This window comes from Heterocephalus glaber, unplaced genomic scaffold, assembly GCF_053883595.1.
Source record: "Heterocephalus glaber isolate CG9 unplaced genomic scaffold, H.glaber_assembly_v1.0 deba00001689, whole genome shotgun sequence".
NCBI lineage: Eukaryota > Metazoa > Chordata > Mammalia > Rodentia > Bathyergidae > Heterocephalus > Heterocephalus glaber.
In genome coordinates this window covers 5,715,496-5,742,369 of record NW_028258414.1, presented here as the reverse complement: position 1 = coordinate 5,742,369, position 26,874 = coordinate 5,715,496, and the positions used below count along the sequence as shown (strand labels likewise).

Genomic DNA, 26,874 nt, shown 5'->3' with positions numbered 1-26,874 from the left:
ACCATACCTAGGAGACCCACAGCTGGGATGGTGTCTCCTGTGGCTAGGTCCTTGTAGCCCCCAGTACTTCCAAACCATCTGCCCCTTCCGAGGGGTTCCCAAGAAGCCATCAGCATTGGACCCTGCAGCATCCTTCACATCCCAATAGTTAATCTTCCCCCTCTCCCTTGACCGTGGCAGAGGCAGCATCCATTGATTGCTCAACAGCAGTCAGCCTCACTGGGGCAACAGTGTTCCCAGAGGGGTGAAGGCCTGGGGTCAGGGTGCTTGGTGGGATGCACGGTGATGTGGGATTTTCATGGTTCGCTTTCTCAAAGGGTAAACAATTATAGTAAAATATAGGTCTTCGGGGCCTCTTCACAAGTGCAGGCTCAGAGCAGCTGCCCTTGTCACCCAAGCATCAGAAGGTTTCTCAGGGATGTCCAGCACGGAGAGCAAGACATGGTTCACGAATTCCTGTACTCCTCTAACCCACTTCCTCACCCAGTGAGGGCAACACCTCTCCTGGCACAAAACGCCTGAGCCAGGGAGGCAGGAGGGCGCTGGGGGAGAGGGAACATGGTGTGTACGTGCAGCACCCAGAGTCTCCTTTGCTGCTGCCAGAGGGACCCCCCCCATTAGCCTTGGGCGGGGGGGGGGGCGTTCCCTGCCTGCTTTAGAACTGGACAGTGGATGGCACAGAACTATCTGAGGGGCATTTCCCCAGGTGGATGCCTATGCCACTCTCTGATTACTATAAAGTACGGAGCTGCTCCCTGCTACTTATTCCTGCCCTGCCCCTTCTCCAGACGACAGGAAACGGCTCAGTCAGGGCAGAGAACCATCTATCTACCCCTCTAAAACCCCTCTACCCCTGTACCTTGCAAGCTGTCAACATATCCGACACGGCCTTCCGACTCAGATTGGCGGTAGCAATCACGTCCTCCTGTCTGCACGAGTTCCCAGCTGCCACGGCTTTGGCTGTCGCCATGGTGATGCCTTTTGTCATCCTTATCGATTCTTCAGGTGATGATGTCTTTTCAGGTACCTCTTTTGTCTGGAACACCTGGAAGTCAGAAATGGGAAGAGGTGAACAAAATTTAAAAACAAAGGACAAGAAATAACTTAGCCTTCTCCAGCCAGGCTTGTGTCTCTGTCTGAAAACCAAGCCAGCAACCTGAAGAAACTGTCAAGTAGCAGGAAATTAGAAATTTAATTTCAGAAGAGTGATGCTGTTCTTCCTTTCAGGATTCTAGTGTGCACAAACCTCTCACACCGACACTTGGCACTCACAGGACAGACATTGACACTGCCCTTCCTGAGGATGGTTGTGTGGCTTCCCACTTCTCTTCCCCCATCCCTGCTGGTGTTTCAGCAATTTTCAGAAACCCACAGTCCCGACGCTGCTTCTGGGGGCAGGACTGACTGGGATGTATCACTGTAGGCTCCCCCCTCTCTTTAAGCGGGTGTTGGGTTGGGGGAAATGAAGCATCAGCTCCTACTATTCTCAGCCTGTGTTACAAATATAACTGCATAATTGTGCAGAAGTGTTCATGTCAAATGTGCCACGGTGACACTGAATTATTTAAACACATGCACACACCTCTGGAGAAGCTGAAATACATTAACCACGGTAAGTCAACAGCCCACTTTGGTTTCACCTGTCAGCCAAGTTAAGCTGTTTCTGGCCGGACCTATTTGATCTTGTCTCTTCAACACCAGTGTCTGGGGCCAGGGCTGTGTGTCCAATGAGTGTCTGTCCCTGCATAGGAAGACCCCATCCCAGGAGGGGTCTGCCTGTCTTTACCCCTAAGCAATGATGTTTCAGCAGGGAAGACTTCAGAGGAGAAGGGAGGACCCAGACAGCATTCCCACCAGGTGCCACCGGTGTTAAACATCACCACTCCTGAAAATGGGCAGGTGCGATCCAGGATCCCAGGACCGCAAACCTCACCTCTGCTCCTGAACACTGCAGTGGAAGGAAGGCTACAATGCCAGGTCCCCACTCCCGCCATGGGCCTTACGGTACCTGCTGTATGGAATCACAACCCGGCTGAAGCCTGTATCACACTGCTAGACTCAGAATGACCAAGTGTCTCTAACTTCCCAGCATAGCTCCAACTTCCAAATCCATTCCATTGCCACCATTAGGCCCGCTCATACCTGTCTGTACCTGGGTCCAGACTAGATAGGAAACACCTAGCCTAGGTAGCCAGGTGAGATCACCAGCTTTTGAGTTACTTACTCCTGTAGTTTTTAGGTTCTTCTTTAAACTATGAGCTAAGCCTATCAACCAAGGCTGGATCTATTAAAGGGAGGACAGAAGAACCCAAGCCCTCTTCACAACACTCAGTAGAACTGCTGATTTCTCTGCTACTCATCAGGTCACCTTGGGACGGTGACCTGAAGGTGCACAACAACCAGGAGCAGAGGCAGCTTCCTTCCTCCTATCCCCCTCAAAACAGGTTCGTCTGTGATCAGACTTCCTATTAAAAAGAAATTTCACGGTAAAACCATTCATTGCCAGTGTTTTTCTATTTGTAGGGGTTAGGAAGAGTTGACACACAACCTCATCGCGCTACAGAGGACAGGTAATGTTCCTGTCATAGTAACTCCAGGTATCTATCTTCACTCTACAGTGATGGCACAAAGCAAAAATGAACAAGGCTGATGTCTACAGGGGCCAGACAAAGCAACGGGAGTGGGGTTTCAAAGGGAAGTGTCTCGCCTGAAGGCATCTCAGCTTTTCTCCTAAGCACGAAGTTAAGGCTTCAATTCCACACATGCACAGCAGCGTGAGTGGCTGTCGCTAGCAATGTAAATCAAGAGAGGCTGCAAGTAGAATCCTTGGTGAGAACACAAGGTGCATATAGGTGGCCACGGTGACCTTCCTTGTGGCCAGGAACCTTCTGTAATGCTTCGGTTCATGCGGTAATTTTAATGGAATCAAACCTGGATTGTTCCAAGTGATCAGTTCCTTAATTACAATTACAAGTAGATCCTAGCCAAACTCAGTGACGCCTGGGATGAGGAATTACACACACTACTGGAAGGCAGGTACATGAGCCTCCCTAGTTCAGGAGTTTAGGTAGAACCTCTTTATGTAAAGAATATTGGGGAGCCCCTGCTGCGGTCAGCTGGTGGGAGCTGGTGCAGAGGGAGGAGACTGCTGGCTTCTTACCGTGAGCTCCTGCTTTATGTACTCAATGGTGGCCTCAAGTGCTCTTGTGCCCCGGGTGGCCTCATCCTCCACTGCCTTCACAGTCTTGAGGAGAGAGGTGACATTTGTCACCATCACCTGAGTAGGAAGAGAGACAAGAGATAGTACACTGCTTGAGGTCCTGTCCCTAGTCCTTTTACTTCAGTGCCACAGGCAAGGACACCTCTCTCTCATGTATGTGAGAGAGGCGCTCACATGTGGGTTCTCCCAACTCTCTCTGGGGATTCCTTCACCCCTCATAGCTCCACCCCACCTTGGCAGCCCCCTTGAGCTGGTACATGGAAGGGTCATCGGCTGGCTTGCTGGCAGCTCCTTTGGTAGCACCAATGAGATCGGAGAGGGCCTTGGCCACATCTTTGATGGCGTTGATCAACACTACCTGGAAGAGAGCACAGAGCCCGGGTGAGGACATGCTAACTGCTGACACCCCACGGGCATTCAGTGTAGGGCAGGCTGGGGCGAGGGGAACAAGAGAAAGGGAGGTCCCTCCACTAGGGGCTGTATAAGACACCCTTGGAGATTGGGATGCAGGAACTTGGACTTGAAGTTGCTCTGGGGAACGCTGACATTGAGCCAGGATGGAGAACCTGGATCTACACACACAGCTTCTTTCAAGCCTCCGAGGTGGCAACTGCAGGCACACTGTCAAACTGTGCCCCAAGACACAGAGAACAAAACCCTAACCTTGTGCCTGGCTGCATAGCAGTCCTAGAGAGGTAGGTTAGGGCAAAGGCCCTGGTTTTACTTCCCCAGTATGGCAGAAAAAAAACGAAACACCACAAAATTCTGGAATATATGACAAGATGGATGACTCTAGAGCTCATTATGCTAAGTGACTAAGTCACAGAAGTTCGAACAATACACAGTCCCTTGCATATGAGGTATCTAAAACAGTCAACTCACAGAAGCAGAAGAGAATAGTGGTTGTCAGAGGGAAGGGAAGGGGAAGAGGCAGTTTCTAGTTTCTAGCCAATGAGTACAAAGTTTCATTTTGAGCAAGATGACCTGCGGCACTGCGTGGGGTCTACACCTCATGCTACAGAACTGCTCGGGCCAATCGCATTCTTACTCTAACAAAAAAACCAAATAAAGGTGGGCAGGGGAAGAGACTGAATTCAAGGAAAGTCACCGAAGCCGAGTGGTGGGTACATAGGAGCTCATTTTTTGATTCTACTTTGGAGCTTGATAAAAATTAGTAATTTGATACATTTCTGTATGTTAAAAGACTTAAATCCTCCTGGATGAGTCACTTCTCAGCTGCATGGAGTACAGCCTGCTTGGGCTGTGTGGTTCCAGCTTTTTCCTTCTCCATGGGGTAAACACAGCTACAGGCAGGGATTTCTGCAATGGCCTAGAATTCCGTAGTGAGGTTTCCAAGTAAAAATCCAGCAGAAGGGATATGTGGGGACATGGGAAGTTTTCCTCATGAGGCTCGCTGCCCTGGAGGACACCAGGAAGGAATGGGGCTGGTCTTCCACCCAGGCACTGATTCTGTCCACACAGATGGGATGACTGGGTGCAGGGTAGGCAGTAGGAACTGGAGAGATTGCCACTGAGTGGTGCTGAGAAGAGCAAGAAGAGAGGGGTTTAAGTTCTGCACTCTAGGAAAGGGGAGCATCCATTTATTGATGACCCTGGGAAGACCTCTCATGTTCATGGATTGGCATAATTAATTCAGTGGCACCTCGGTTCACGAACTTAATTCATTCTACTATTCTGGAAAAGATGGCTGCAGTTGTGTTTGTCACCTGATGCAGAGTTTGCAAACAAAAGCGAAATTTTGCTGAACACTTCTGTTTGCAAACCACATTGTTCGAAAACAAACTCCTTCATGAACTGAGGTACTGCTGTATTGTGAAAATGGCCATATTACCAAAAGTGATCTACAGACACAATGCAATCCCTATCAAACTTTCAATTATGCACTTCACAGAACTAGAAAAACAGTCCTAAACTTCACATGAAAATACAAAAGACTCAGAACAGCCAACATCAAAAGAGCAAGGCTGGGGCTGGGGATGTAGCTCAGTGGCACCGTGCCTGCCTGGCAAGTGCAAGGTCCTGAGCTCAATTCCCAGTACCAGGAGAAAAAAAAAAAAAAAAGAGCAAGGCTGGAGGCGACCCAACACCCAATTTCAAATTATACCACAAGGGCATAGTAAAAAAAAGGGGCATGTACCAGCCTCCAAAATGGACCAATGGAATAAAGCATACAAACAAACCTACACAACTACAGCCATCTGATTCTTCACAAATGGGCCAGAAACATAGGTTGGAGAAAAGACAGCCTCTTTAACAAATGTTGCTGGGAAAACTGGATACCCCCTGGTAGAAGGCTGAAACTAGACCCCTCTCTTTTACCCTGTACAAAAATCAATTCAAGCCAGGTGTGGCACTGCCCACCTGTAATCCCAGCACTCGTGAGGCTGAGGCAGAAAGATTGCCATGAGTTTGGGGCCAGTGTGGGCTACCTAGTGAGTTCAAGGTCAGCCTGAACTACATAGAAAGACCCTCTCTCATAACAAAGCAAAGCAAATCAAAAGAAAAAAAGATGTAGGGAAAAAGGAACCCTTCTGCGCTGCCAGTGGGAATGTAAATTAGTACAGTCACTATGGAAATCAGTGTGGAGATTCCTAAAAAATCTAAAACTATAACTACTGTAGGCCCAGCTACACCACTCCTCAGTATACACCTGAAGGAATTAAAACAGCATTCTACAGGGATAACTGCATGCCAATATTTACTACGGCACAATTCACAACAGCCAAGATATGGAGCCAGCCTAGGTGCCACCAACAGAAGAATGGATAAAGAAATTGTGGCAATATATACAAAGTGGAATGTCATTCAGCTGTAAAGAAGAACAAAATTGTGTCATTTGCAGGAAAATGGATGAAACTGGAGATCATCGTGTTAAGTGATATGAGCCAGACTCAAAGACAAATGTCACATTTTCCCTAATAGGTGGAGTCAAAAAAGAATGACATGATCCGCCACCTGCCTCGCAAGTGCGAGGTCCCAAGTTTGATCCCTGGTACCAAAACAAAAAAACCAAAAAAACCAAATAGAATGACATGAAAGTAGAAAGTAGAAGGGAGATAATTATTATATAAGAGGAAGGGAACAAGAGGAAAAAGAAAGGGAGTGTAGGTTAGGGTAACGAGGGATAGAAAAAGTTATTAATAAAATTAGTAAGAGATTGTGACGTGGACATGAATTTATGAAGTGAAAAGGTATCCACTATATTCTGTTAAGTAAAACGGCAGGTGTATGGCATTGCCAAGTTTTTATTTTCAAAAATGCATTCATGGATAGAGAGAGCAAGAAGCTGTCTAGAATGGTATTCACGAGAATAGTATTTTCATGTCTCTGGGAGTGAGATGCTGAACATGTCTTTGTTTACTTTTTGACTGTGCTATCATAAAATGTTTCTAGGCGGAAGAAATTCAGACTTCCTTGAAGTATGGGAGGTGATGGCTATCACTGGATATATCAGCTTGGATAATCAGCTTGCAATCAGATGGATATCATACTAATCAGCTTGACTGTAGTAATCACTTCCCAACATATATGTCTCTCAAAATGTGATGTTGTACATCTTAAATATATATGATTTTTTCAATTATACTCCGTAAAAAGAGAGAAGAGAATAAAATCTTCTTCCTCCAAGCCCTCTTCTAAGGCCAGGTGCCCGGTGGATGTGGGAGGCGAAGAGGACTTGCTCGGAGCTGTCCCTACCTGGGTCTCGGGGTCGTCGGAGCCCAGACTGGCTGCCCCTAGCTTGACCACCTCGGCGAGCTGCGTGATGGTGGCTGCTGAGGACTGAGCGGCTTGGGCCAGCTTGTCTGGAGTGGACGCAGCCCCGGACACGAGCAGCTTTGTGTCCTCCACCAAGGCCTTGGCTGTCTTCAGAATGTTCTCCCTGAGGGGCAGAGGGGTGGGGACAAAGGGCAACACTTGCTTACTTGCAGTTAGGAAGGAAAGTTGTTCACAGGTGGCTTTGGAGGGGAGAGGTTGTGTGTTCTGCCTCTCTTATCGAGGAGCCTATGTCTTGCATGTGGGTGAAGTGGGGGCAGGAGAGGAAGGCCACCCAGTAGGCACGAGTCAGGAGGTAATAGGAAGCCCCACACAGGGTTTGGGCCCATGGTGTTGGCTGCTGACCCCAGCCTGCAGGCTAAGTGAGCTCTTTTTTCCTGTGGCCCCTGCTGTGCCCTAAGACACCTGAGAGCCTCAGCAAGCTACGAGGATGCGCAGGTTGGGGCACCTTTTCCAGAGGGCCAGGCTTTGGGAAGAATAACAGAGCACAGGGAGTCTCCTCCCTCGCCCAGCCCTGAGTTGGAGAGAGAAAGAAAGGGGCTCGACAAGTGGCGAGGACTCAGGGTCCCCACCTATACATACAGAGCCCCAGCACCAGCCTTCTCAGCGCAGGCCCTGGAGAGCCAGCAGGCTTCAAGACACGACAATTGTTAAACGCGCCTACCCATCACTCCCCATCCTGCTGGGTGGGTGGGCCACCAGACGAGCTGCTCTCTGGCCACCCGTGAGACATCAAAACACTATTGTGGGGCTGGGGATGTAGCTCAGCAGCACAGCACCTGCCCGGCAAGTGTGAGGCCCTAAGTTTGATTCCCGGTACCAAAAAAACACCCCCCAAAACAAAAACACTATTGTGCACAGGGGCAGGCTGCTTCTAGCGCCACCAAGACCAAGTGCAAACAGGACTCTGCTGACAGCTGGCAAAAGGGACTTATTCTGATTTGGCGGCTCTCATTTCCCACCCATACATCTTTCTTGTTGAAATCCAAACAGAGGCCCCCATTTCTGGTCCCCAGGCAGCATGACCAAAGCTATCATGAGTTCAGGGCAAGCCGGTCCGAGCCCCCGCCCGGTACCTGTGGTCTGCAAAAGTCTCGCTGTTCTCTGCGTTCAGGGTCCCTGCAGTCGCAAACATGATGGTGGTGTCCAGGTCGGCGATGATCCCAGACACGGCAGTGGCAGCTGTGATACATGCTTGGGTCCCCTTGTTTCCAGCCTGGAGAGCCGAGAGCACCAAGGACACCTGTAGGTAGAAAAGGATCATGAAGGGAGCCAGAGCCCCAAAGCGTGACCACTTTGCAAACACAGAATTCTCTCTCCTGGGGTTCACCGCGCAGGCCTAGAATCAACAGCCTCGGTCAGAACAACCAGCTCTGTCACTTACAGGCACACAGCTTTGGGCAAGTGGTTTCACTGCTGTGGGCCTGAGTTTCTTTATCTGTAAAATGGGGCTTTCACTTCTTACCATTCCGGATTGATGGGAGAATTAATGCATTCACCATGGGGCCGTAATTAACATCTCAGTGCCAGGCAGCTCTGAAGTACTGGTGGTACATGCATGACTGTCCCATTGGGCAGCATGGGACAGTAACACGAGTAGCTCTGGTGCTTCAAGTTGGCGCTAATGTGCCAAGGAGGAAAACTAATGTATGCAAAATGCCTAGCAAGGCATCTGCACAGCCTGTGTTCAGTCGAGGGTGGATGCTAATGTTGGTGTTGCTGCTGTGATGTTTCTGAATCACAGTAAGGGGCCTGAGGATTTGGTTCCTGCGGAACATGTGGCCACTTCCTTCCCCTTTAGTCAGATGCTTGGGAGGAATGGCCATTGCTGAGATCAGCCTTTCTTTACCTGGCCCCCTCATGGCTGGAAATTCTCCAGAGTGGATCCCAGCAAGACTGGAATGCAGAGCAGACCTCACACACAGTCTTTCTGCTCCTACTGCTGCTGCATGCCACCATCCACCACCCAACAGTGATGCAGTGACCCAAGGGTCAGTGAGTTGGTTAAGGGTCCCACCCATTGCGTTCCACCTCGGAAACATCTGCTGCCAGCTCCCATTCCTCAGCCCCTTGGAACACCCCCCTGCTCCCAGAGACACTTGCATAAGCCAGGCCTGGCCACCCCACGCTCCTGCTTGTAATTCAACCACGTGTATTCTCTGGTTTCTCTTCAGATCATGTAAGTCTTTTGCCTTTTACAATCCATCCATCAACTTCACCACCTCTCTCCACACCTGCCAGTTTTCTTCCTTCCCAGACACATTTGCCTTTTCACCCTGGGTCTGAGTTCAGTCTTTGAGGTCCCTCCCTGTTCTCTCCAGCCAATGATCCACTCATCCTGCAAGATGCAGCTGGATCCCCAGCGGGTCACCTCCCCTGCTTCTCCTGGCAGAGACAACTCTGCTTGGTGTGATTTCACAGCACGTTGTTCTTGCTCCCGGGACACCCACTATACTGAATGCTAAGGACAGTGGCCAGGTCAGCAGCCAGAGGCTCTTGGAGGTCAGGAGCCCCATGAAAATCTGTGTGTGCACACCAGCCACCAGACTTGGGCTGACTCAAAGAACAGCCAGTATATGCTTTGTAAATATACTTCTTGAAAACTGCTGACCACGGGAGCCACAGCATAAGCAAGAGGCGCAGAGTCTGGGGTGCTCTTTTCCCTGCTGCTTGGATCTCAGCAGAGGTAAGACACAGCCAAGCACAAGGGACATGGGGACCATGTCCCGAGCCCCCACCATGGCCCAAGAGCAGCCCCAGGAGCTGTTTCTCTTCCCTGTTTGCCTGATCCTCCTTTAAATGCCAGTGAGTCCTAGCAAGAAAGGAACAGTGGCACAGAGCTGGCCGAGGAATGAGGCTAGCAGTTTCCAGAAAGACCTCTCAGAGGATGGTTGACAAAAGCCAAGGGGGAAAGGACAGAGTCCAGAAACAATGTCCCACCCACTGAGAAAGGTGTGCATGGTCAGCAGTTGTCTACTGAGCATCCACCATTCACTAAATAGGACACAAGGGCAGACAAGCCAGGGGCTCAGGGGCTGGGGTGCCTGATCTACACCACCAAGACAGGTAAGGATGACATGGGGTGTACCAAGTGTGGGTGGGATGCTGAAGAGGCATGGGGTGTGTAGCAAGAAATGGTAAAAATACCGGCTAAGAATTGGCTTCCTTCCCTCCTTCTCCAACTGTCCTTGATCAGGGGCCACTTGCTGGGACAGGGAAGTAGGCCAAAACTGGCTCAGGAAGATCATGCTGCCCGGCCATGACACACAGCCTAAGGGTCCCCCACTGTCCCACTGCTCCCCCCACTAAAACACATCAATGGGGACCTCGGCAAGAGCAACTTCCACAACAAGGAAAGGCTTTGAAAGGAGGGAAAATGCCTTCCTCAAGCTGACAGATTTATTTCCTCATCCTGTAGAGGCCAGAGGGGCTGGACAGTCCTGTGGGCTGTGGCTCAGCCTGGGTGACAGGCATTGGATAGAGCAGCTTCTGTGGGGTGGGTTCCAGGTGAGGCTCCCCCTGGCCTGACCTCCAGTCCTGAGGCCAAGTTTCTGAACAGTACAGAGCTCTGTGCACTACAAACTATAGGGAGAGGGCAGAGCCACCAAAGCATGGACACGTCAGCTTGGGCTTTGTGCAGCCTGCAGAAGAGCTCTGCAAAGCAGAGGTCCACACGTGGCTGGGGTGCTGCTCAGGGGTAGTTTGCTTGCCTAGCATGCACAAGGTCGTGGGTTTGATCCCCAGCACCACAGAAAAAGGAAAAAAATACTGAAGGAGAACAAAAGAACTACCGGGCATGAAAGGACCATTTTTATGGGGCCTTCTTAACCAGAGGAAACTTCCTGAAAAGTTTTAGAGGAAAGTTTATAGCGGCTAGTCTGTATTCAATGCTGAACTATCTATGTGGCATGGTGCCAGGAACTGTTAGGCGTATCATCATGTTTCTTTTCTTCTTTTATTTCTTTTAAAAAAATTTTTCAAAAAATTTTAAAAATATATATATTTATTGGTACATTTTAGGTAGAAAATACACTTACGTTTATCACTGGGTGCTTGTACCAGAACATGATGCATCTTAGTTCTTATTTTTTCTCCCATTAGTATCATCATGTTTCATCTTCACAAGTCTGTGAGCCAGGGACCGCCAATTTGTATTTAGAGATGAGGAAATCAAAGCTTCGAAAAGTAAAGTAACTCTGCGAAGCTCTTAGAGCCTTGCTTGCTACACTAAGAGCTCCTCTCTATGAACAGGTGCCTGCAGAGTCAGAAGACTGGGTGCAAAGCGCCCGCCCTCTACACAGGCGCCTCGTGGCTGCCTGAAGTCACTTAGCCCCACCTGGCTTCACTGTGTGACTGTATGTAAAGATGTGGCACTGTCTCTCTGACTTGGTCCTCAGGACCTGGGGGCCTCCTTCAGAAGCAGGACCCGGGGGACCCAGGAGGGGCCTCACCCTGGCTGGGTTTTGGCTCTGATGGTGACTGACAGGGTCTGTCTGCAGGAAAGCCCCTTGAAAAGGTGGGACCCTGGGGCTTGGCCTTTCTGGACAGCCCCTGTCATGCTCTCCATGCCTCAGGCCCTTGGGATCAGCCCAGCTCCCTGATGCACCCCTTCCCTGGGTAGGACCTGGCTGGACAGGGAAGATCGCTGCCACTGCTGGATTAACTCTGGCTTAGTTTCTTGCTTTTGTCTCCCATCACAGCAGTCCCTGAGAGCCAGTGGCCATACCCAGCCCAGGGCCTCTCCTTACCTTCTCCGTGACGGCACGGGCACAGTCGATCAGCTCCCTCTTGGTGTAGCTGTCCGCGGGGCACACCTGGAGGGCCCCCGCCTTCTGCACTAGGAAGATGCAGCCATGGCCCAGGTCTTGCACGCGCGTGCGGATCTGGAATCCGATCTGCAGAGGCAAGCCCGGGGGGAGAAGCAGTGATGGGACCCTGCCACTGAGGCCTGCCCGATGTGGAAAATTTCTCCTGCGCCCTATGGGAGCCTGGCTAGGAAAATTCCACTCCCATTAGGAGTCTGTGTCTGGTGAAGTATGGAATTTGGTTGATTTAGCTTCCCTTTTGAGAGACTGTAAAATGCCCACAGTCTCCATTTAGCAAGCCTGTAGCTCATCGTGCTAATATAATGCCTTCCTCATGTTTGTAACCTCTTCTGGTGTGTACTGCATCTGTGTCCTAAACCACCCGATAAGAACATTAACTACACGAACCCCAAGGGATGATTCTGTTATTCATTCAACAAGCATTTATTGAGTCTACTGTATGTCAAGGCTTCTTCCAGGCAGGTCACGTATTTCATGTACTCCTTCCAACAGCCTCAGAGGGTAATTAGTTCAAAATACAGCTTTAGTATTAATCATATTTTAAAGCATTCAGAGTCTTACAAAATTGGTATGTTTACCAAGCAGAACGCCTCCTTCAGCTCTGCCACAGAGGGAGAACAAGCACACAGAGCACAGGCTTCCTGTCTATCAAGCCAGGTTTGAGGTTTCCGTAAGAGACGTACATTTTCAGACCTAAAAGCTCAGCAGGCACACCTCCTTTTAATGACCCTGGGTTGCGTGATTACAAGAGGCAATCTGCCCAAGAGAAGCCAAATGAGCTCCACTGCGCATAAGCTCCCAACTGTCTCCTTGGAGGTGAAATAAATTCCACCTCCATGGCTTCAAGTGTGCATGTCTCTCTGGTTCCATTTCACACTGAATTTCATTTTAGCCTGATCAATACAGCTGCCATAAATAAGCTGCCCTCCAGCCTAGGTAAGCAACTAAAACGAAAGTGAAACTTTAAGAAGTAGGAGGTAGCATGATCTTCAAGAATCTACAACAGCTGGAAACTGTGGCTTATTCTCCCAGCGACTGTGTATCAAGAATATTTACCAGAAGATCTCAGGTCTGATGAATAATGCCTGAGAGGTTTTGGCCACCTGGATGCTGTCTTCCACTATCATCTCATCAGTCAGAGTTTAAGGAGGTCACTTTGGAGAGCAGGGGGAACTGTAAATGCTCTCATGTTATAGAAATGCATACTGCTTTAAGGGGAAAATGGTTCTGCTCTTAACTCCTTAAGGCCCAAAGGACTTCTAAATCCACTGAGTAGAAAATTCTTGTGACCCAGAAAATGGAGCTGGTGTTTGGGTGTTTTCTGTATCGTCCACTGGATGCTGTGCGAGCTTCACAGCCAGGCAGGGCTGTCCCGTTGCCATGTCCACGTAACATACAACCTGAACAGCACTTTTGGATCCTACAACAGCGCCGCTCTGCAAACAGTCTGGATTAGTGCAGCAGGGAGGCTGCTACTGGGGAGGGACAAAGTATCTAGCTCAGCCCACGGGGCAGTGACATCATTCAAACGAATCTCTTTGCTGGACATGTGTGCTGGTTTAAAAACAAGATCAAGATGAAGCTAGGGGATGAGCCATTAAAATTTTAAACCCAGTTTGGCTCTTGAAATCTTCCAAATCCATGTATTCAAAGGTCAGAGCTAATCTATATGCAAGCACTCTGGAGTCTAGGCCGAGCACAGACCTCTACATGATAAAGGCTGCTGGGGGGAGGGGGGAAGGGGAGGGGGAGGAGGAGGAAGGGGGAGAGGGAGGGGAGAGGGGGGAGGAGGAGGGAGAAACATTTACAGAATTTCAAAATGACAAAGTCCTTACCAGTCCAAGCTGGTTAAAATGACTGCAATAAAAATGAACTTAGTTTTGTGGTCTTGTGATTTTGCTAATCTCCCAGAGCCTCAGTTTGCTCTTCTGTGAAAAGGGGGAGAAAAAATGATTCTTGTCTCACCTACCGTGCCTGGGGGGTTGGGCAAATGGGAAGTTGGTCATCACAGCGTCGGTCCTGAAGTTGGGGCAGAACTGCTCTTGTATTATTTTCCAGGATATATGGGACAGAGGGCACTTAAATGAGTGAGGACAACAGAATCAACCTACTCTACCTGCAATTTCATAGAACATTTTGTACAGGAGGAAAAACATTCTAGAAAGACTGTGTTCAAACAGATAAGGGACTGAAAAGTGCACAGCTTCTCAAAGCAACACTAAGCTTCTCAACAAATATGACCCAACTTTGTAAGACCTACAGGGTGATTCAGTGTACAACCAGAGTTTATTATAAAGGAATGTGGCTAAGACTCGGGGTTTCTAATTGGCAGCTTTAGTAAAGCATTACTTAAACCTCAAGAAAAACCCTCAATTCCCTTCTTGCCCAAATAAAAGTACAACGGAGAAAACCATCTCCTGGTTTTGTGCCTGGAGGGAAATGAAAAGACTGGCTTTTATGAAGTTTGGGATCTGATTACAACTGGAAGGGAGTCTAAGAAAAGCTAACCATCTTTCCTTACTGCCTAAAACCAAAATATACAGACTTCTTGCAGAGCTTAAAAGCAACTGCAACTGAAACCAGGTTCAATAATATCACTAGCCTGGAAGAGCTTGTGGAAGTTGGAAAGGCAGTTCCAGAACTTATCTGGTAAGCGTTGATAGGAAAAGTGGAAGAAAAAAAAAAATAGGGTGTGTACAACATGACCAGCTATCTTCTCCAACCTCTTAAAGTGGGAAGTGTGTCACGGAGCGCAAAGTTTTAGACTTGTAGAGCGGGCATGCATCTCTAGGGGAAAGAGCTGTCACTGCTTTTAAGACATCCACTATTACAAGTGGTCACAGCAGGTTTTTCTTTAGGGACAAAGCTGTAGTCACAAAATCTTTCCCCCAGAATTTTCATTTAGGAGTTGTGGTGGCACACACACTCTCAGCAACTTGTCCTTTCCTTTCCTTCCTTTTTTTCTTTCCTTCCTCTTTTTATTTTTCGAGAGAAACTAACCTTAAAATGCAAAGCTGCCAGAGGGTTTTAACTTTTCTGAAAAGTTTTTACAGTGATGTTAACAAAGGTTTGAATTTTCCATGGAAAAATAAGCAGATAAAGATCCCGCTTGATGTTTGAGGGCAGAGCTCTAACCTTTCCTGTATTTGTCACATCTTGGAAGACCAAAACACTGAATCAACACAGCAGTGGGCAGTGCCGCAGTGAAACGAGCTGCTTCTTACTTGTGCCCTGGATATAAATATTTTCACATGCTGTGATGTGGGGCCCTCCTGGGTATACAAGTAAGTTCACAATCTTGGAATAAAAAACCACACTGCTTCAGGGATCTCCTAACCGTCTCAGTTTTCCCCCAAATATCTGCCAGGCAAATGCACTCACAGAATTTTTCTTTGCAAGCCACTGGTAATTTTATATTCTTTCTGCCCCTTCCCACTCTAGGTCACACTGAGCTTGTGTCTGGACTATAAAATATATCCCAAGAAGTAAGTGAAAAGAGAAAATCTTAATAAAAACATCAGCTGGTACAACACAGGCTCAATAACCAAAGTAACCTGTTGTGCTTTTAGCGATATGTTTTCTCTCCTGGTTGCTTTAGTTTATCTTTTGCTTCAACAGTTAGCATTGGAATAAGAAAATCTGCTTGCTTCACACAGGGTGTAGAGGTAGCTCGTAGGAGCTCCGATGTGGAAAGGGCCCTGCAGAGAACTCAGGCAGGTCAGCTTTTAAACTTACTGAGGCAGAGGGAGTGGATCCAATTTTTAAAGGATTCTGTGGACAGTGGTCCAAACCCCCTTCGCAACACAGTCTCTCTCTGTTTTCAATTCCTCCTTCAAAGCAAAATGCTTCTTCCCTTTGTTCAACCAAATGATGCCTTACTATAACATAAGTTTCCTAATACTTGTTTATGAAATTCAAAATTACATGTTAATGAAATGAATTCTATGTCTAGATAAATTAGGACTAGAATTATAACATAGTCTTACTGAAGCAGAGAGTCTATTTTCAAAAAAGAAAGATGAGCTTCTGTAAAAGAATTAAGAAAATATAGATGTGGGTCTCTTATAGCTGTTCATTCTTGGAAGTGATTTAAAATGCTTATTACAAACAATTATTCATGCTGCAGCCTAAAACTTAATCACTCCGAAATCTGGAGCCAGAGACACTGTTAGAAACTTAACATGCCCCATATATATGTATGCAAGTACATATATATATGTCTGTTCACATGCATCGATACAGCACATGTTAGAGGTATGATTTTGGGGTCTTTGTTTCCACAGCATCTCCGGGAATCTCTGTTAAGACATGCTTGGACCTGACTCCCAGGAGAAGGTGCAGCACTGAGGAACTTGGGGACAGCGACTGTCATTACAAGGAGAGGAGCCGATGAGTTACAACCTGTGCCTTGACATCCCTGTTCATTTAGGAATGTCTTGAACAGGCTTTGTGCTCAATAAACAGCTTGCTGAATTTCACAGAATGCAGTTACCCGGTACTACCTTCCCAGAATTCCTGCAACCCACTCCACCATTCGATATTTTAGCCTAAGCTTGCTTTCTCCAGAGACCCACATAGTTCCTCGGGCCCTGGGCCCCTTTGGAGGGTACACAACACGGGCACCGTCAGCCCCCTGGGGTCCCATCCATGCTGTGCTCCTAGTGGAGGCCTCCACTTCTCAGAGCTATTCTATTAGAGACAACAGCTTCTGGAGAGCAGTCATAGGGGCCTCCTCTCAACCATGTGCAGTCCCCTGTGAGCACAGCTTGCTCCGCTGCCTTGATGGAAGCTAGTCAAGGGCTTCAGGTAGGGACCGAAGAGGAACCAGAGGCATGGGGCTGGGATCTGGCCAGTTCCTAGAAATGCACCAGGAATATTCAGGGAAGGGTTGTGTTATGAATGCGGGCTTTTCCTAAGAGAGTGGCAGTGAAATCCCACACATGGGTCTCCCAACCCTTCTGGGAGGCTGTGGGAAATACAAACATGGATGAGGGTATGCTAAGTGGGAGCAGGAAGTGAGAAGATGGTCCCCCAGATTCGGGTAGGTTAAGAGAATGAGGGCTGGCAGAAAGGGGGCCTGGTAAAACATTGTTAACAGAGTCCCTTGTCCAGAAGCCGACTCCCCAAATGGCCCTAGCTCTTAGCCAGCCATCCTCAGAAAGGACTGGAGCCTTGAGCCCGGCCTGGAGCTACAGGGTGAACTTGGGGGCTGGCTGCAAGGCACTGAGAGGAACCCCAGTTCTGGCTACTGGGCTACACAGAAACCCGGCAATGGGCACCCTTGTGTGCGTGTCTTAAAATAGGGGCCTTAAGGTGGCAGACCTCCTCTGGTTCGGCTGTGGCAGCTGCCATCTGGCCCTGGAGAGCCAGGTGCCCATAGTCAGTGGTCATTTGTGAAGCCAGTCCTCCCAGCTCCTCCGGGTTAGTAACCGACTTAGTCATCTGGAAAGAGAAAACAAGCAAGACACAAACACACACAAAGAAAAGCATGAGAACCACGTGTTAATACCACTGGAGGCCAAGGAGGTCTCATTCGCTTTTAAGCTCCCAAGGGGTCAAGGCAGGACTGGCATTCCAGGCTGCTTGCTGGAGAGGGCAGCTCAAGCAGGGCCCATGCTGTGCCACACAGGACAGAGCCCAGTGTGCACACCCCATGAGGCTTCTCAGCAGGCCAGCAGTTGAGGCCAGGCCAGTGGGCACAAGCTCAGCATCTGGGTCGTGAGCCTACCTCCCAGGGACCCTCTCAGGGAGGTGCCCTGTGGCAGGGCTGGAGGAAGTTCCCTGAGACACCACCAGGGGGCACAAGCGTGTGCACTGCACACCCTGGGCCAGGCCCTGGGGAGGGCTGGTCTGGTCTCTGCGACCCCAGCGGGAGGTCCCTTCCAGAAGAGAGAGGGCCTGAGGACAGGGTGGCTAGGAAGTCCTGAATGAGAAGTGGTGGAGAAAACAATGTTTGGTGGAAACTCAGAGAATACAGCTTTGTAGTAAACCTGTGCCAAAGCATGACAAGGTTCCAACCAAACATTTAGTTAAGAGTATACTGTAGCCAAGCCAGGCTTGGTGGTGCATGCCTATAACCCCAGCACTCTGGGAAGCTGAGGTAGGAGGGTCACAAGTTCAAGCCCAATCTGAGTCTTTTACAAGACTTTGTCTCAAAATTAAAAAAATAAAAGGGAATGCTGACGCCCTGGGTTTGATCCCCAGTATCACACACATGCATGCACTGTAGCCAGATGGCCATGTCATACATTTCATGGGCAAGGTAATTCCCTAGTTCATAGGATAATGTGTCTCAATTTAATCTTGCCTAGCTAACGCGCTAGTTTCTAGCTTTTCTTCCCACTCTAGATAAAAATGTCACTAAATTCTTACAATAGCAGTTTTAACCTGTCACTTAGAAAAGTGTCCTGTTCCCTCAAGGGGCTTTTCTCTTGCCCCACCTCTAATGTCACTCTGGATAACAATACCATCTTTCTCTTTGGGGCCATTAAGACCTTGATATTAAAGGGCCTTAGAATGACTCCATATCAATCGAAGCAGAACAGGATCCCCCATGCTATTTAAGGTGTGTTCACAAGAAAATGTTATAGGCTTCAGGCCCAAGTGTGGCTTCTCAGGAGCATATACTGAATGCCACGAGCTGCTCTGTTTGTGTTCTGTCAACAGGAGCACAAAGATTCTGGGGTGACCCCATGAGGGAAAGCAGGCGTCTCTCCAACTGGCACCAAGCCAGCTGTCCCAGGAACAGCCAGGTAGCCCAAGGCTGGGCTTCTTGAATCACAGACACCAAGGGTCAAGACAGGCCAGCCCAGAGACCAGCTCAGAGTCCAGCCCAGGAGATACTCCAGAAACGCCACGAGGCCACTGGAAAACATCTTCTCCCACTACTGGACTTTACCCCAGGGGCCACGGGATGGGACCTGTGATTGGTACCCTGTGTGTGCACTCCAGCTTGTCACAGCACACGGGGATGTGCACTGTCCTTCCCTCCATCCCCAGCCTGGCACCGGCACAGTCCAAGAGTTTCCATGAGTGAGCAGCCGAGGAAGCCTTTGTGGTCCAAGCTCAACCTCTAGTGGACATAAGATTCCATGACAGGACCAGTCGGAGAGGTGCCCAGGCCATCGTGATGGGGGACAGGAGCCACGTGGTGGCTCATTCTGGTCCCTCCAGCTCGTAAGGTCACTGGCCTTCTCAACTCAGGCTTATGTGGGAAGCATCAAAGAAGCATCTTTAAAAATTCTACCCAGTGGCGTCTGAGCCTTCAAAGGTTAGTAAGAACCTTTTCTACTCTCTGAAGACATCATTTGTCATCTTCTGTACAACTTCTAACATTTCACGACCGCATTCGCTATTTCTCAAAGCCACTTAGGTCTAAGGATCCATACAATACAGTTCTGTTTCCATCACATTTTAGCAAAAATAAAATTAAAAAACCTTCCAAAGTTACATGCCTTTGAAAGTCAGAATTTTAAAAAATATAATCACAGTTTTATTTTCCCTGAAAGACTGGCAATACTTTACTGCAGAACTGTTACAATTTCATTCTTTCATATAATCTCATCTCTGATCTTTTATCCCAAAATATCTTCCCTTGCACTGTAATTTAAATCTACAAAAATGCCTCAAGCCTTTTCCTACTTTTCTCCTTAACTCCATTTCCTCCATTCTTGTACGTTCTCTCTTCCCTTTGTTCTCTGTCCTCATGCCCAAGTCTCAGTCATCCTTAATTCCTGATGGGAGCTTTTCCACAAGTCGGGAACTCCAGCTGACTGGGGCTCCTAGACCACATGCAGTCAGAGGTCACAGGAAGAGGACAGATGCAGGAACCCAGGAGGAGCCAGAAACACAGACTGGTCCATCTCTCCAACACAGATCCTTGATTTGAAGACTCAGAGGTGGTGCTAAGTAGAAGGGCAAACCAAAGAGGGCAGCTCTTTTTCATCTTACCATTTCCTGAGCTGTTACAGCAATAGCTTTGGAGTATTTAACCACGGTTGTTTGGTAGTCAACAAATGTTCCCTTTGGTTCCGGAGGAGTGCCTTCGTCCAGCTAGAGAGGAGAGGAAAAGAACCCACATGTCATAAAAGCCTGCTGAAGCATGGGATGTTATTTATTAGAATTATAAAGTTTATATACAGGAGAGGCCCTGAGAGATTGTTTGCCCTAACTCAACCGAATCCCCCAACTTCTGGGGTAAGGACTGCAATGGAGAGGTACATAAAGTCCCCAGGGGCAAAGGCAAGGCGAGGCCCCAGATTTGTGTGAGAGAAATGGGAAGCATTCTAGGAACAGTTGTTTCAGCTAAAGTCCTACCAAGTGAGGATGAGGTCACCCACATAATGGCGGGAAAGGTGTCCCAAGGGGAGGGAAGAGTATTCAACCACAGGAAGGCACCAGTGAGTCTGATACTTCAGAGAATGTGCAGAGTGGAGGAGGGTGAGGCAGGAGAGGCGGCAGACTCCAGACCAAGATTGGATTTGTGCTATGGAGAACCTGGAGACCATGATGAAGATGGTGGGATCTGGGTTGGCAATGGCACCTTTGAGATTTCCCTGGCAGCTCTTTGCCAGATGCAGTCAAGGAAGACTGAGGACCAAGAAGTCAATTTGGAATATGTCAGTTACATGTTGCTCTCAGAAGAGCTACATGTCATAAGCTGGCACAAGCTATACCATGAGTAAAAGAAGCATATCTATGGTATACAGCCCAGGATGTGATTGTCATCAAACTATCAACACCAACTCTGGACAAGAGTTTCAGGTCTCTTCTTCAGCTAGACAGATGATGACAAATGTCTTCATCGCCCTGCTAGTTGGGTGAGGATGGAGTTATGGACTCATTTGTTCAGCGTAATCTGAGCATTTTCCAAGTGCCAGCAATGTGCATTTGTATGAGATGTGGCTGAACTGCAAACAAGCCAGGACACTTTAGCTAAAGGAAGCTTAGAACACCTAGCCAGTGACCACCAGCTACCAGCCACCATGATAAACACTTACTTAGCCAGTTTGAAGGCAGTGAGAAAGGCAAGAATGAAGCAGTGTTTTCAGGATTTCAAACTTATTTAAAGGACGCTCCTTTATTTTGAGATAATAAATAGCCTTCACAGATTTTTCATATTAATATGACCTTTCTTTTATGAAACAGTAGTGGAATAGATAGCAAGGTTTCTTCTTGTTTTGTTTCTGTAACTTTCTCTCCTGGGAGGGGCAGAAACAAAGAAATAAAAGATCCGATAATCAGGAAATCTCATAGAATTCCACTGGCTTCATTGAATGGGGAAATCAAAGTTCAGAGAGCTTGAGGGACTTGTCCAAGGTCACTGAAAAAGCAGATTACTTCCTGTTAACTTATGAGTTCCCAACTTTCTAGAGCTGAGACAGAGGCAGGGAATCTGCAGGAGGACCTCCATAGCAGAAGCTCCAAAGGTGTCAAGAATTGCACTCAGGTGAGAATCAATTTGGGAACTCATATTTTTCTGCTTATCAGTCACTGCCTATGAGAATTATAGATAATGATTTTACGAGCGTATCCGTGTTTTAATCAAATTAACAAAACTCAGATGGAAAATGCCAGCTTCTTTATGTCTTGGTGCTTGGGGCTGAATGACCTGAAGCATCCCTTTAAGACAAAGCCCCAGTGCCAGCCGCATAAAGGGAAGATGAGAAAGTGTGCAGTCCTGGGGTGTCAGGTGAGGGTAAGTAAGATCACAGCGGCAGCCACAGAACCCCAGCTGTGTACTGTACCGAACTGAGGGGAACCCTTTGCCTGTGGCCTCGGTGGTGTGCGTTGCCAGCTATCCGGTAGTTATTGCTATCAGGTAACACCAGACTCATTTCCCAGCCTTCGGGAAAGACACGTGTGTCCTGGGCTGGGCCAGCAGTCATCACCCCACTGACACTGGGTGGGATGAGAGCTGCAGTACATAAGGCTCAGAGGCTATCAAAGACAGACTGCAGGAACTGGCTTTTACTTTCCAGGGATTTATGTAACATGTTCCTATCATTATACTCATTCTAAAAAATGCCTTTTCCCAAGAAGCGAATATTATCATTTGACTTTCTAATTTGTACTAAGAAACCTCGGACTCCATTATTTAACATCCTTGGTAGACATGTGGCTTATCTTCAAAGCTCTGGTGTCCTGGTGGCCTGGAAACCAAACAAACCCAGTAAGGCTTACTTATCCAGCAGCCTTGGGAAAGGGGGGGATTTCACTGTTTCACTCATTTGCTGCCAAACTGTCCATATTTGAAGCATGAGAAGCCCACAGCAGAAATTAATGGGCATTTTGAGAAAGCTGAGTCTGAGGTCCCTAAAGGGAGAAATGGCAATCTAGCCAAGGCTGGTTTCTTTGTCACTGTGACAACTGCATAATGTTTAGGGATAATTACTCTAATTATAGTTTCAAGGTACCAGTTCTTTATGGAGATATGAACAACCAATCTTCTCTAAATTAGCAATTAAAAACCACTTATTATCCTAAAAAAATATATTAATGTATTCACCATCTGACAATGGACATTTCAAAACACAGATGATGCCTCCAATTCTTGGCTGTGCTATCACAGGATGGCAATTAGATGTTGATGAGCAATTACTCATTCTAATAAACATCAAACTGACACAATGCGTGAAGCATTCCTTGGGGGAAAAAGATAAAACTGTCTCCAGTCGTATTTCCCATGTCAAGTGATGGGTTGCCAAATGAGTAACCTCATCTATGGCTGAGGAGAGTTCACTAAGGGCTTTTGCACATACTGTATGTTTGCAGTGGTTCCTGCACGTGGCTATACACCAGCACCATGAGGAGACTGTTACATGTACCAGCAGAGATTCCCCTCCTCCACACCATAGAGCAGGTCAGGTAATGTGCATCCTAGAAAGCTCCCTGTGATTCCCAAGTGGCCATTCCAGAGAACAACATTTGAGAATCACTTCATTATTGCATTCTGGGGTTTGTTCCCCCTAAGACAAGAAGACAGAAGCAGCAAATACTAATTATTTCCATTTTACAAATAAGGAAATCAGTGATATTTTTACTATCTCTCTTTGGCAGACGGGTAAAACTGGAAGGAAGGGGCAAGGAGCTTACAGAGGTCATGATGTGTGGGACCATAAGACTGGACATTGGTACGTTAATAGAACCTTCATGAAGAGAAGACTTGGAGCTGTCAGCCTTAAGTGCCAGTGAGCTCTTGGGGAACAGCACTTGAGGAACGAGAGAGAGAGAGACAGAGGGGACAGGGTCAAGGAGCCCACACCCACCTTGCTCATGGCCTCTGCGATGGCGTCCACCATGCCCCCCACCAGCCCCACTTCACTCGCTGCCTCGTTCAGCGTCACCATGATGTCATCCACGGCCTCTTTCATCAGCTGCGCAGCTTCCGTGATGGCATCGTGGGTGTGCTGCGCCTAGGAGAAGTGTGAAGCACTGCCTTAGCAGGTGTGAAAGGTGCTCAGTCCTCTGAGAATCCTTCACTTCTCTCAAGAATAACCTTAAAAGGGCCAGGGATTTAGCTCAGTGGTTCCCCCACCTGTCCCGCAAGCGTAAGGACCCAAGTTCGATCTCCGGTAACAACAACAAGAACAAAAGAATAATCTTAAAAGTGGAAGACAAATGCAGATCCCCACGAAGGACCACAGCAACATGTTCTATATTCTCCCTTTCCCTGATTTTGTACATTTGTTTGACAAATAAAGGAAAAACAAAGCCAAAAACAAAAAGTGATGGCCTTTTATAAATAAGAGGAATGATTACAATGCGTTAACAAACTGTATTATGACATTACTAGTTTTATATGTTGTAATGTTTAGGGCAGTAGAAAGAATTCCACAGGTTTCTAAATACACAAGCAGACAGATTTAACAGAAAAAAACTGACATAGAGGAAAAGCACATTCAGAACACATACTTCTCTCAATACCGCCTAACATACTATGAGTTTCTTCCTACAAATATGCTGAATTCTGGAAATGTAGGTACATGCGCGAGAGATACATCTAGAGAAGGTCTAAAAGACTTTGAAACCACTCCACAAGTTATATTACCATGACGTTGGACACATCAGTGAAGAACCTTCTCCAAGTGCAGATCTCTCCAAAGCCTGGTACTCACCAGTCCCTCTGACCATACCTGGGTACTTGCCAATGCCAAGCACAGGGGAGGAGCAGGTGAAGGAATGAGGGAGTGGAAGATAGTACAATGGCAGTGCTGGGCCCTCTGGAAGTCACCTTATCTGGTAGCAAGAGTGGGGAAAGAGCCAATGTCTTGGAGCAGGAAAACCTGGCTTCAATGCTAACTAACTAAATGGCCTGGGCTTGGCTTCCTGTTCAGTGAAATGAGAAGAATCACAGTAACACCGTGCACTGAATTTCTGATGGACTGATATGGGTGCACGTGCCTTATTTATAGTAACACAATCCAGGAGGGGGCTGTGCCCTGGCCCTAAGACACGTGACCTTGCACCAGGCAGTCATGTGGGAACTGCACTGCACTGATCTACCCGTGTAGTGAGCTCTGGATCTACCCATGTAGTGGCCACACCATTCCAGTCCACTTCGGGGAGAGGCCTGCAGAAGGGAGCTCGATGGGGTAATGCTTAGTAATACACGAAATTCATTAACCCAGGCTCTGAGGCTGCTGCATTTTTAAACACCTACAGTATCAGGGGTATTATCTTAATTGGTCTACAACTACCACAGGGAGGGATTCATAATTGACCTCATTGTTTAGGTGAGGAAACAAAGAAATCATCTGTAACACGAGCCAGAGCTGGGATTTGAATTTAATTTTATTGGACCCCAGAGCTTGTGCTATTGTTCACCAAGTCAGAACTACTGATAAATATTTAACAACATTTTAACACTATTTCCTCTGTAAGTGGGAATCTATAACACCTAACACACAGCAAATAAAACATAGTAAGTAGGTATTTCAAAAATGATACCTGAATTGCTTAAGTCTTTGCCCCCAGCTTCTTAGGAAAGGGTCTAAGAAAGCAAACTCACAGTGCGCAAGTGTCCTCTGCGACAAGCCCACTGTGGTTTGCAAACAGAGGGCAGGATGAATGTAGGTGAGGGGGCAGAAGCAATCCCTGTGTCATCTCATTTCACACCATCTAGTGCTTCTGGCCACTCACCGAGAAGCGTTCACACTGGTGGAAAACTACTCTAGCCCCTATTTCCAAGCAGAGGCCATTATGAAGCTTATGGCCCTGACTCTACATTTCCAGCCACAGAGCTCCTTCAGGAGCTCTGAATTGCAATCCAAGCAGATAAGCTGACATCTTACAAATCCAGAGAACTCCTACTTCAATACAGTATTCTACTGGCACTGAAACCCTCAGGGGAAGGTGGCAGAGAGCAAACAGCTCCGAGTAGAGGCAACCAGACTGAGTCAGCAGGGCCCTCTGGGCTCTTCCATTTGAAGGGAGGTCCGTACCTCAGGGCACTGTTGCTAATCTGTCACAGCAAAGTTGCCTTTTTTGTCCTTCTTGTTCTTCCCCACTTTTATAACTAGACTTATCATTCCGAAACTACGAACAACTTGCTGGCAGTGGCTGGCTCTTAATATTTTTAGCATCCTCAGAATTTGGCTCTTAGTCCTTGCCAGATATGTGAATCTAAAAGTAAATGTGGAAAATACAAAGTCTAAGACAGGATTCCCATTGCTACCAGTCTGATGTTTCTCAAACACGGATCCATCATGTCACTCCTCTGCTTAAAAACTATCACTGGCTAGGCCGGGTATTTAGCTCAGTGGTACCGTGCCTGTCTTGCAAGTGCAAGGTCCTCAGTTTGATCCAAACAAACAAACAAACAAACAAATAAACAAAACCCAAAAAACTATCAGTGGCTTCCCAGTCCTCATAATAATGGGCAAACTCCTTGATGTGGAAGTTGAGACCCGACAGAGAATAGCTTGGTCTATCTTCCCATCTACCTATCTTCAGGATCTGCACATTCCAGACTGCTTGTCATTTTTGGAAGATACCACATCTCTTTAGAAGCCTATGTGTGTCTTTACACATGCTGTTCCCTCTTGCCATGTTCCCAAGTTTAAAGTAAAATGTGGACCAAGGACACTCAAGACACACTATCATCATTTTTGTCCACCAAAAGCATCTGAGTGACACAACAGACTAAATACATGTTCCTCTTACAAACTGGCAAGGGAAAAATCACACTAAACTACAGTTTCCTCTTAAGGAACAGAAACGACACTTACTGGAAAACAACTGATCCTCTCTTTGTGTAACATGGGTATCAACACTGAACAGGTACCCAGCAAGTGTTAGTTTTCTTCCTGTCATTATCATATTGTGTGTCTGTCATCCCCAAGGATGTGTGTCTACACATCCTGCCAAGGAAAAAGTAATTTACAAATAAGCCTTAACTATACATATTTCTTGCACCCCCACCCCCAAATCCCTAGGAAGGCCAACAGAAGATGAGTGCCCACCGTGGAGGTAGAACTGGCGGTATTTTTCCTGTAGGGACAGAACATGGCAGGAACTTGGTGGTCCTGAGCTGTACCTTAGCAGTGGCATGGCTAATGGGCGGGGGACGGGGACGGGGAAGGAGAAGGCAGTCCACCCCAGGGGGCACATTTTTTGGGTGGCATTATTCGCCAAAAGGAAAATTATACGATAATAATTTATGGTTCTTTTGAAGTACATTTGATGTTAAGCTAAAGTTTCCTATGTGTGTCTGAATGCAGCAGTGTCTCTAGCCGCATGACTGCTTACACATGAAATGTATTGAGTGGTTTCCATATGCATCTCGACTGCTGCATTGAAGGACTGCCCTGAGCAGCACAAACTCTAGCTGTACCTTGGGGTTTCCTCCACCTTCTTTGGCTGCATACAGCATCTGCAGGGCAGACTCTGCAAGAGTCTTGGTCTGGTCCAGCACTGTCATCTGTTGCTGATGGTCCAGAATCTTGGAGGCGACACCTACTGCAGCTAAGATCAAGGGCTCGAAGTAGCTCGCCAGCTGTGTCACCTTAGAGAAAGAAAAGCCACAAATGCATC

General features: G+C 47.6%; 1 protein-coding gene across 14 annotated transcripts in view; it reads right to left on the bottom strand.

Moving 5' to 3' along the window:
- Tln2 (talin 2) overlaps positions 1-26,874 on the bottom strand; it is a 404,430-nt gene that overhangs the window by 37,537 nt on the left and 340,019 nt on the right. For all 14 annotated transcript variants that reach the window (XM_013076183.3, XM_021237120.2, XM_087199034.1 and 11 more), the window contains 10 exons: positions 26,675-26,845; positions 23,109-23,255; positions 19,792-19,893; positions 17,164-17,283; positions 11,764-11,910; positions 8,092-8,258; positions 6,938-7,121; positions 3,453-3,578; positions 3,161-3,277; positions 860-1,045 (listed from right to left, as the gene is read on the bottom strand). In XM_013076183.3, coding sequence (XP_012931637.2) covers positions 860-1,045; positions 3,161-3,277; positions 3,453-3,578; positions 6,938-7,121; positions 8,092-8,258; positions 11,764-11,910; positions 17,164-17,283; positions 19,792-19,893; positions 23,109-23,255; positions 26,675-26,845 — 1,467 coding nt within the window. The remainder of the gene's footprint in view (positions 1-859; positions 1,046-3,160; positions 3,278-3,452; positions 3,579-6,937; positions 7,122-8,091; positions 8,259-11,763; positions 11,911-17,163; positions 17,284-19,791; positions 19,894-23,108; positions 23,256-26,674; positions 26,846-26,874) is intronic.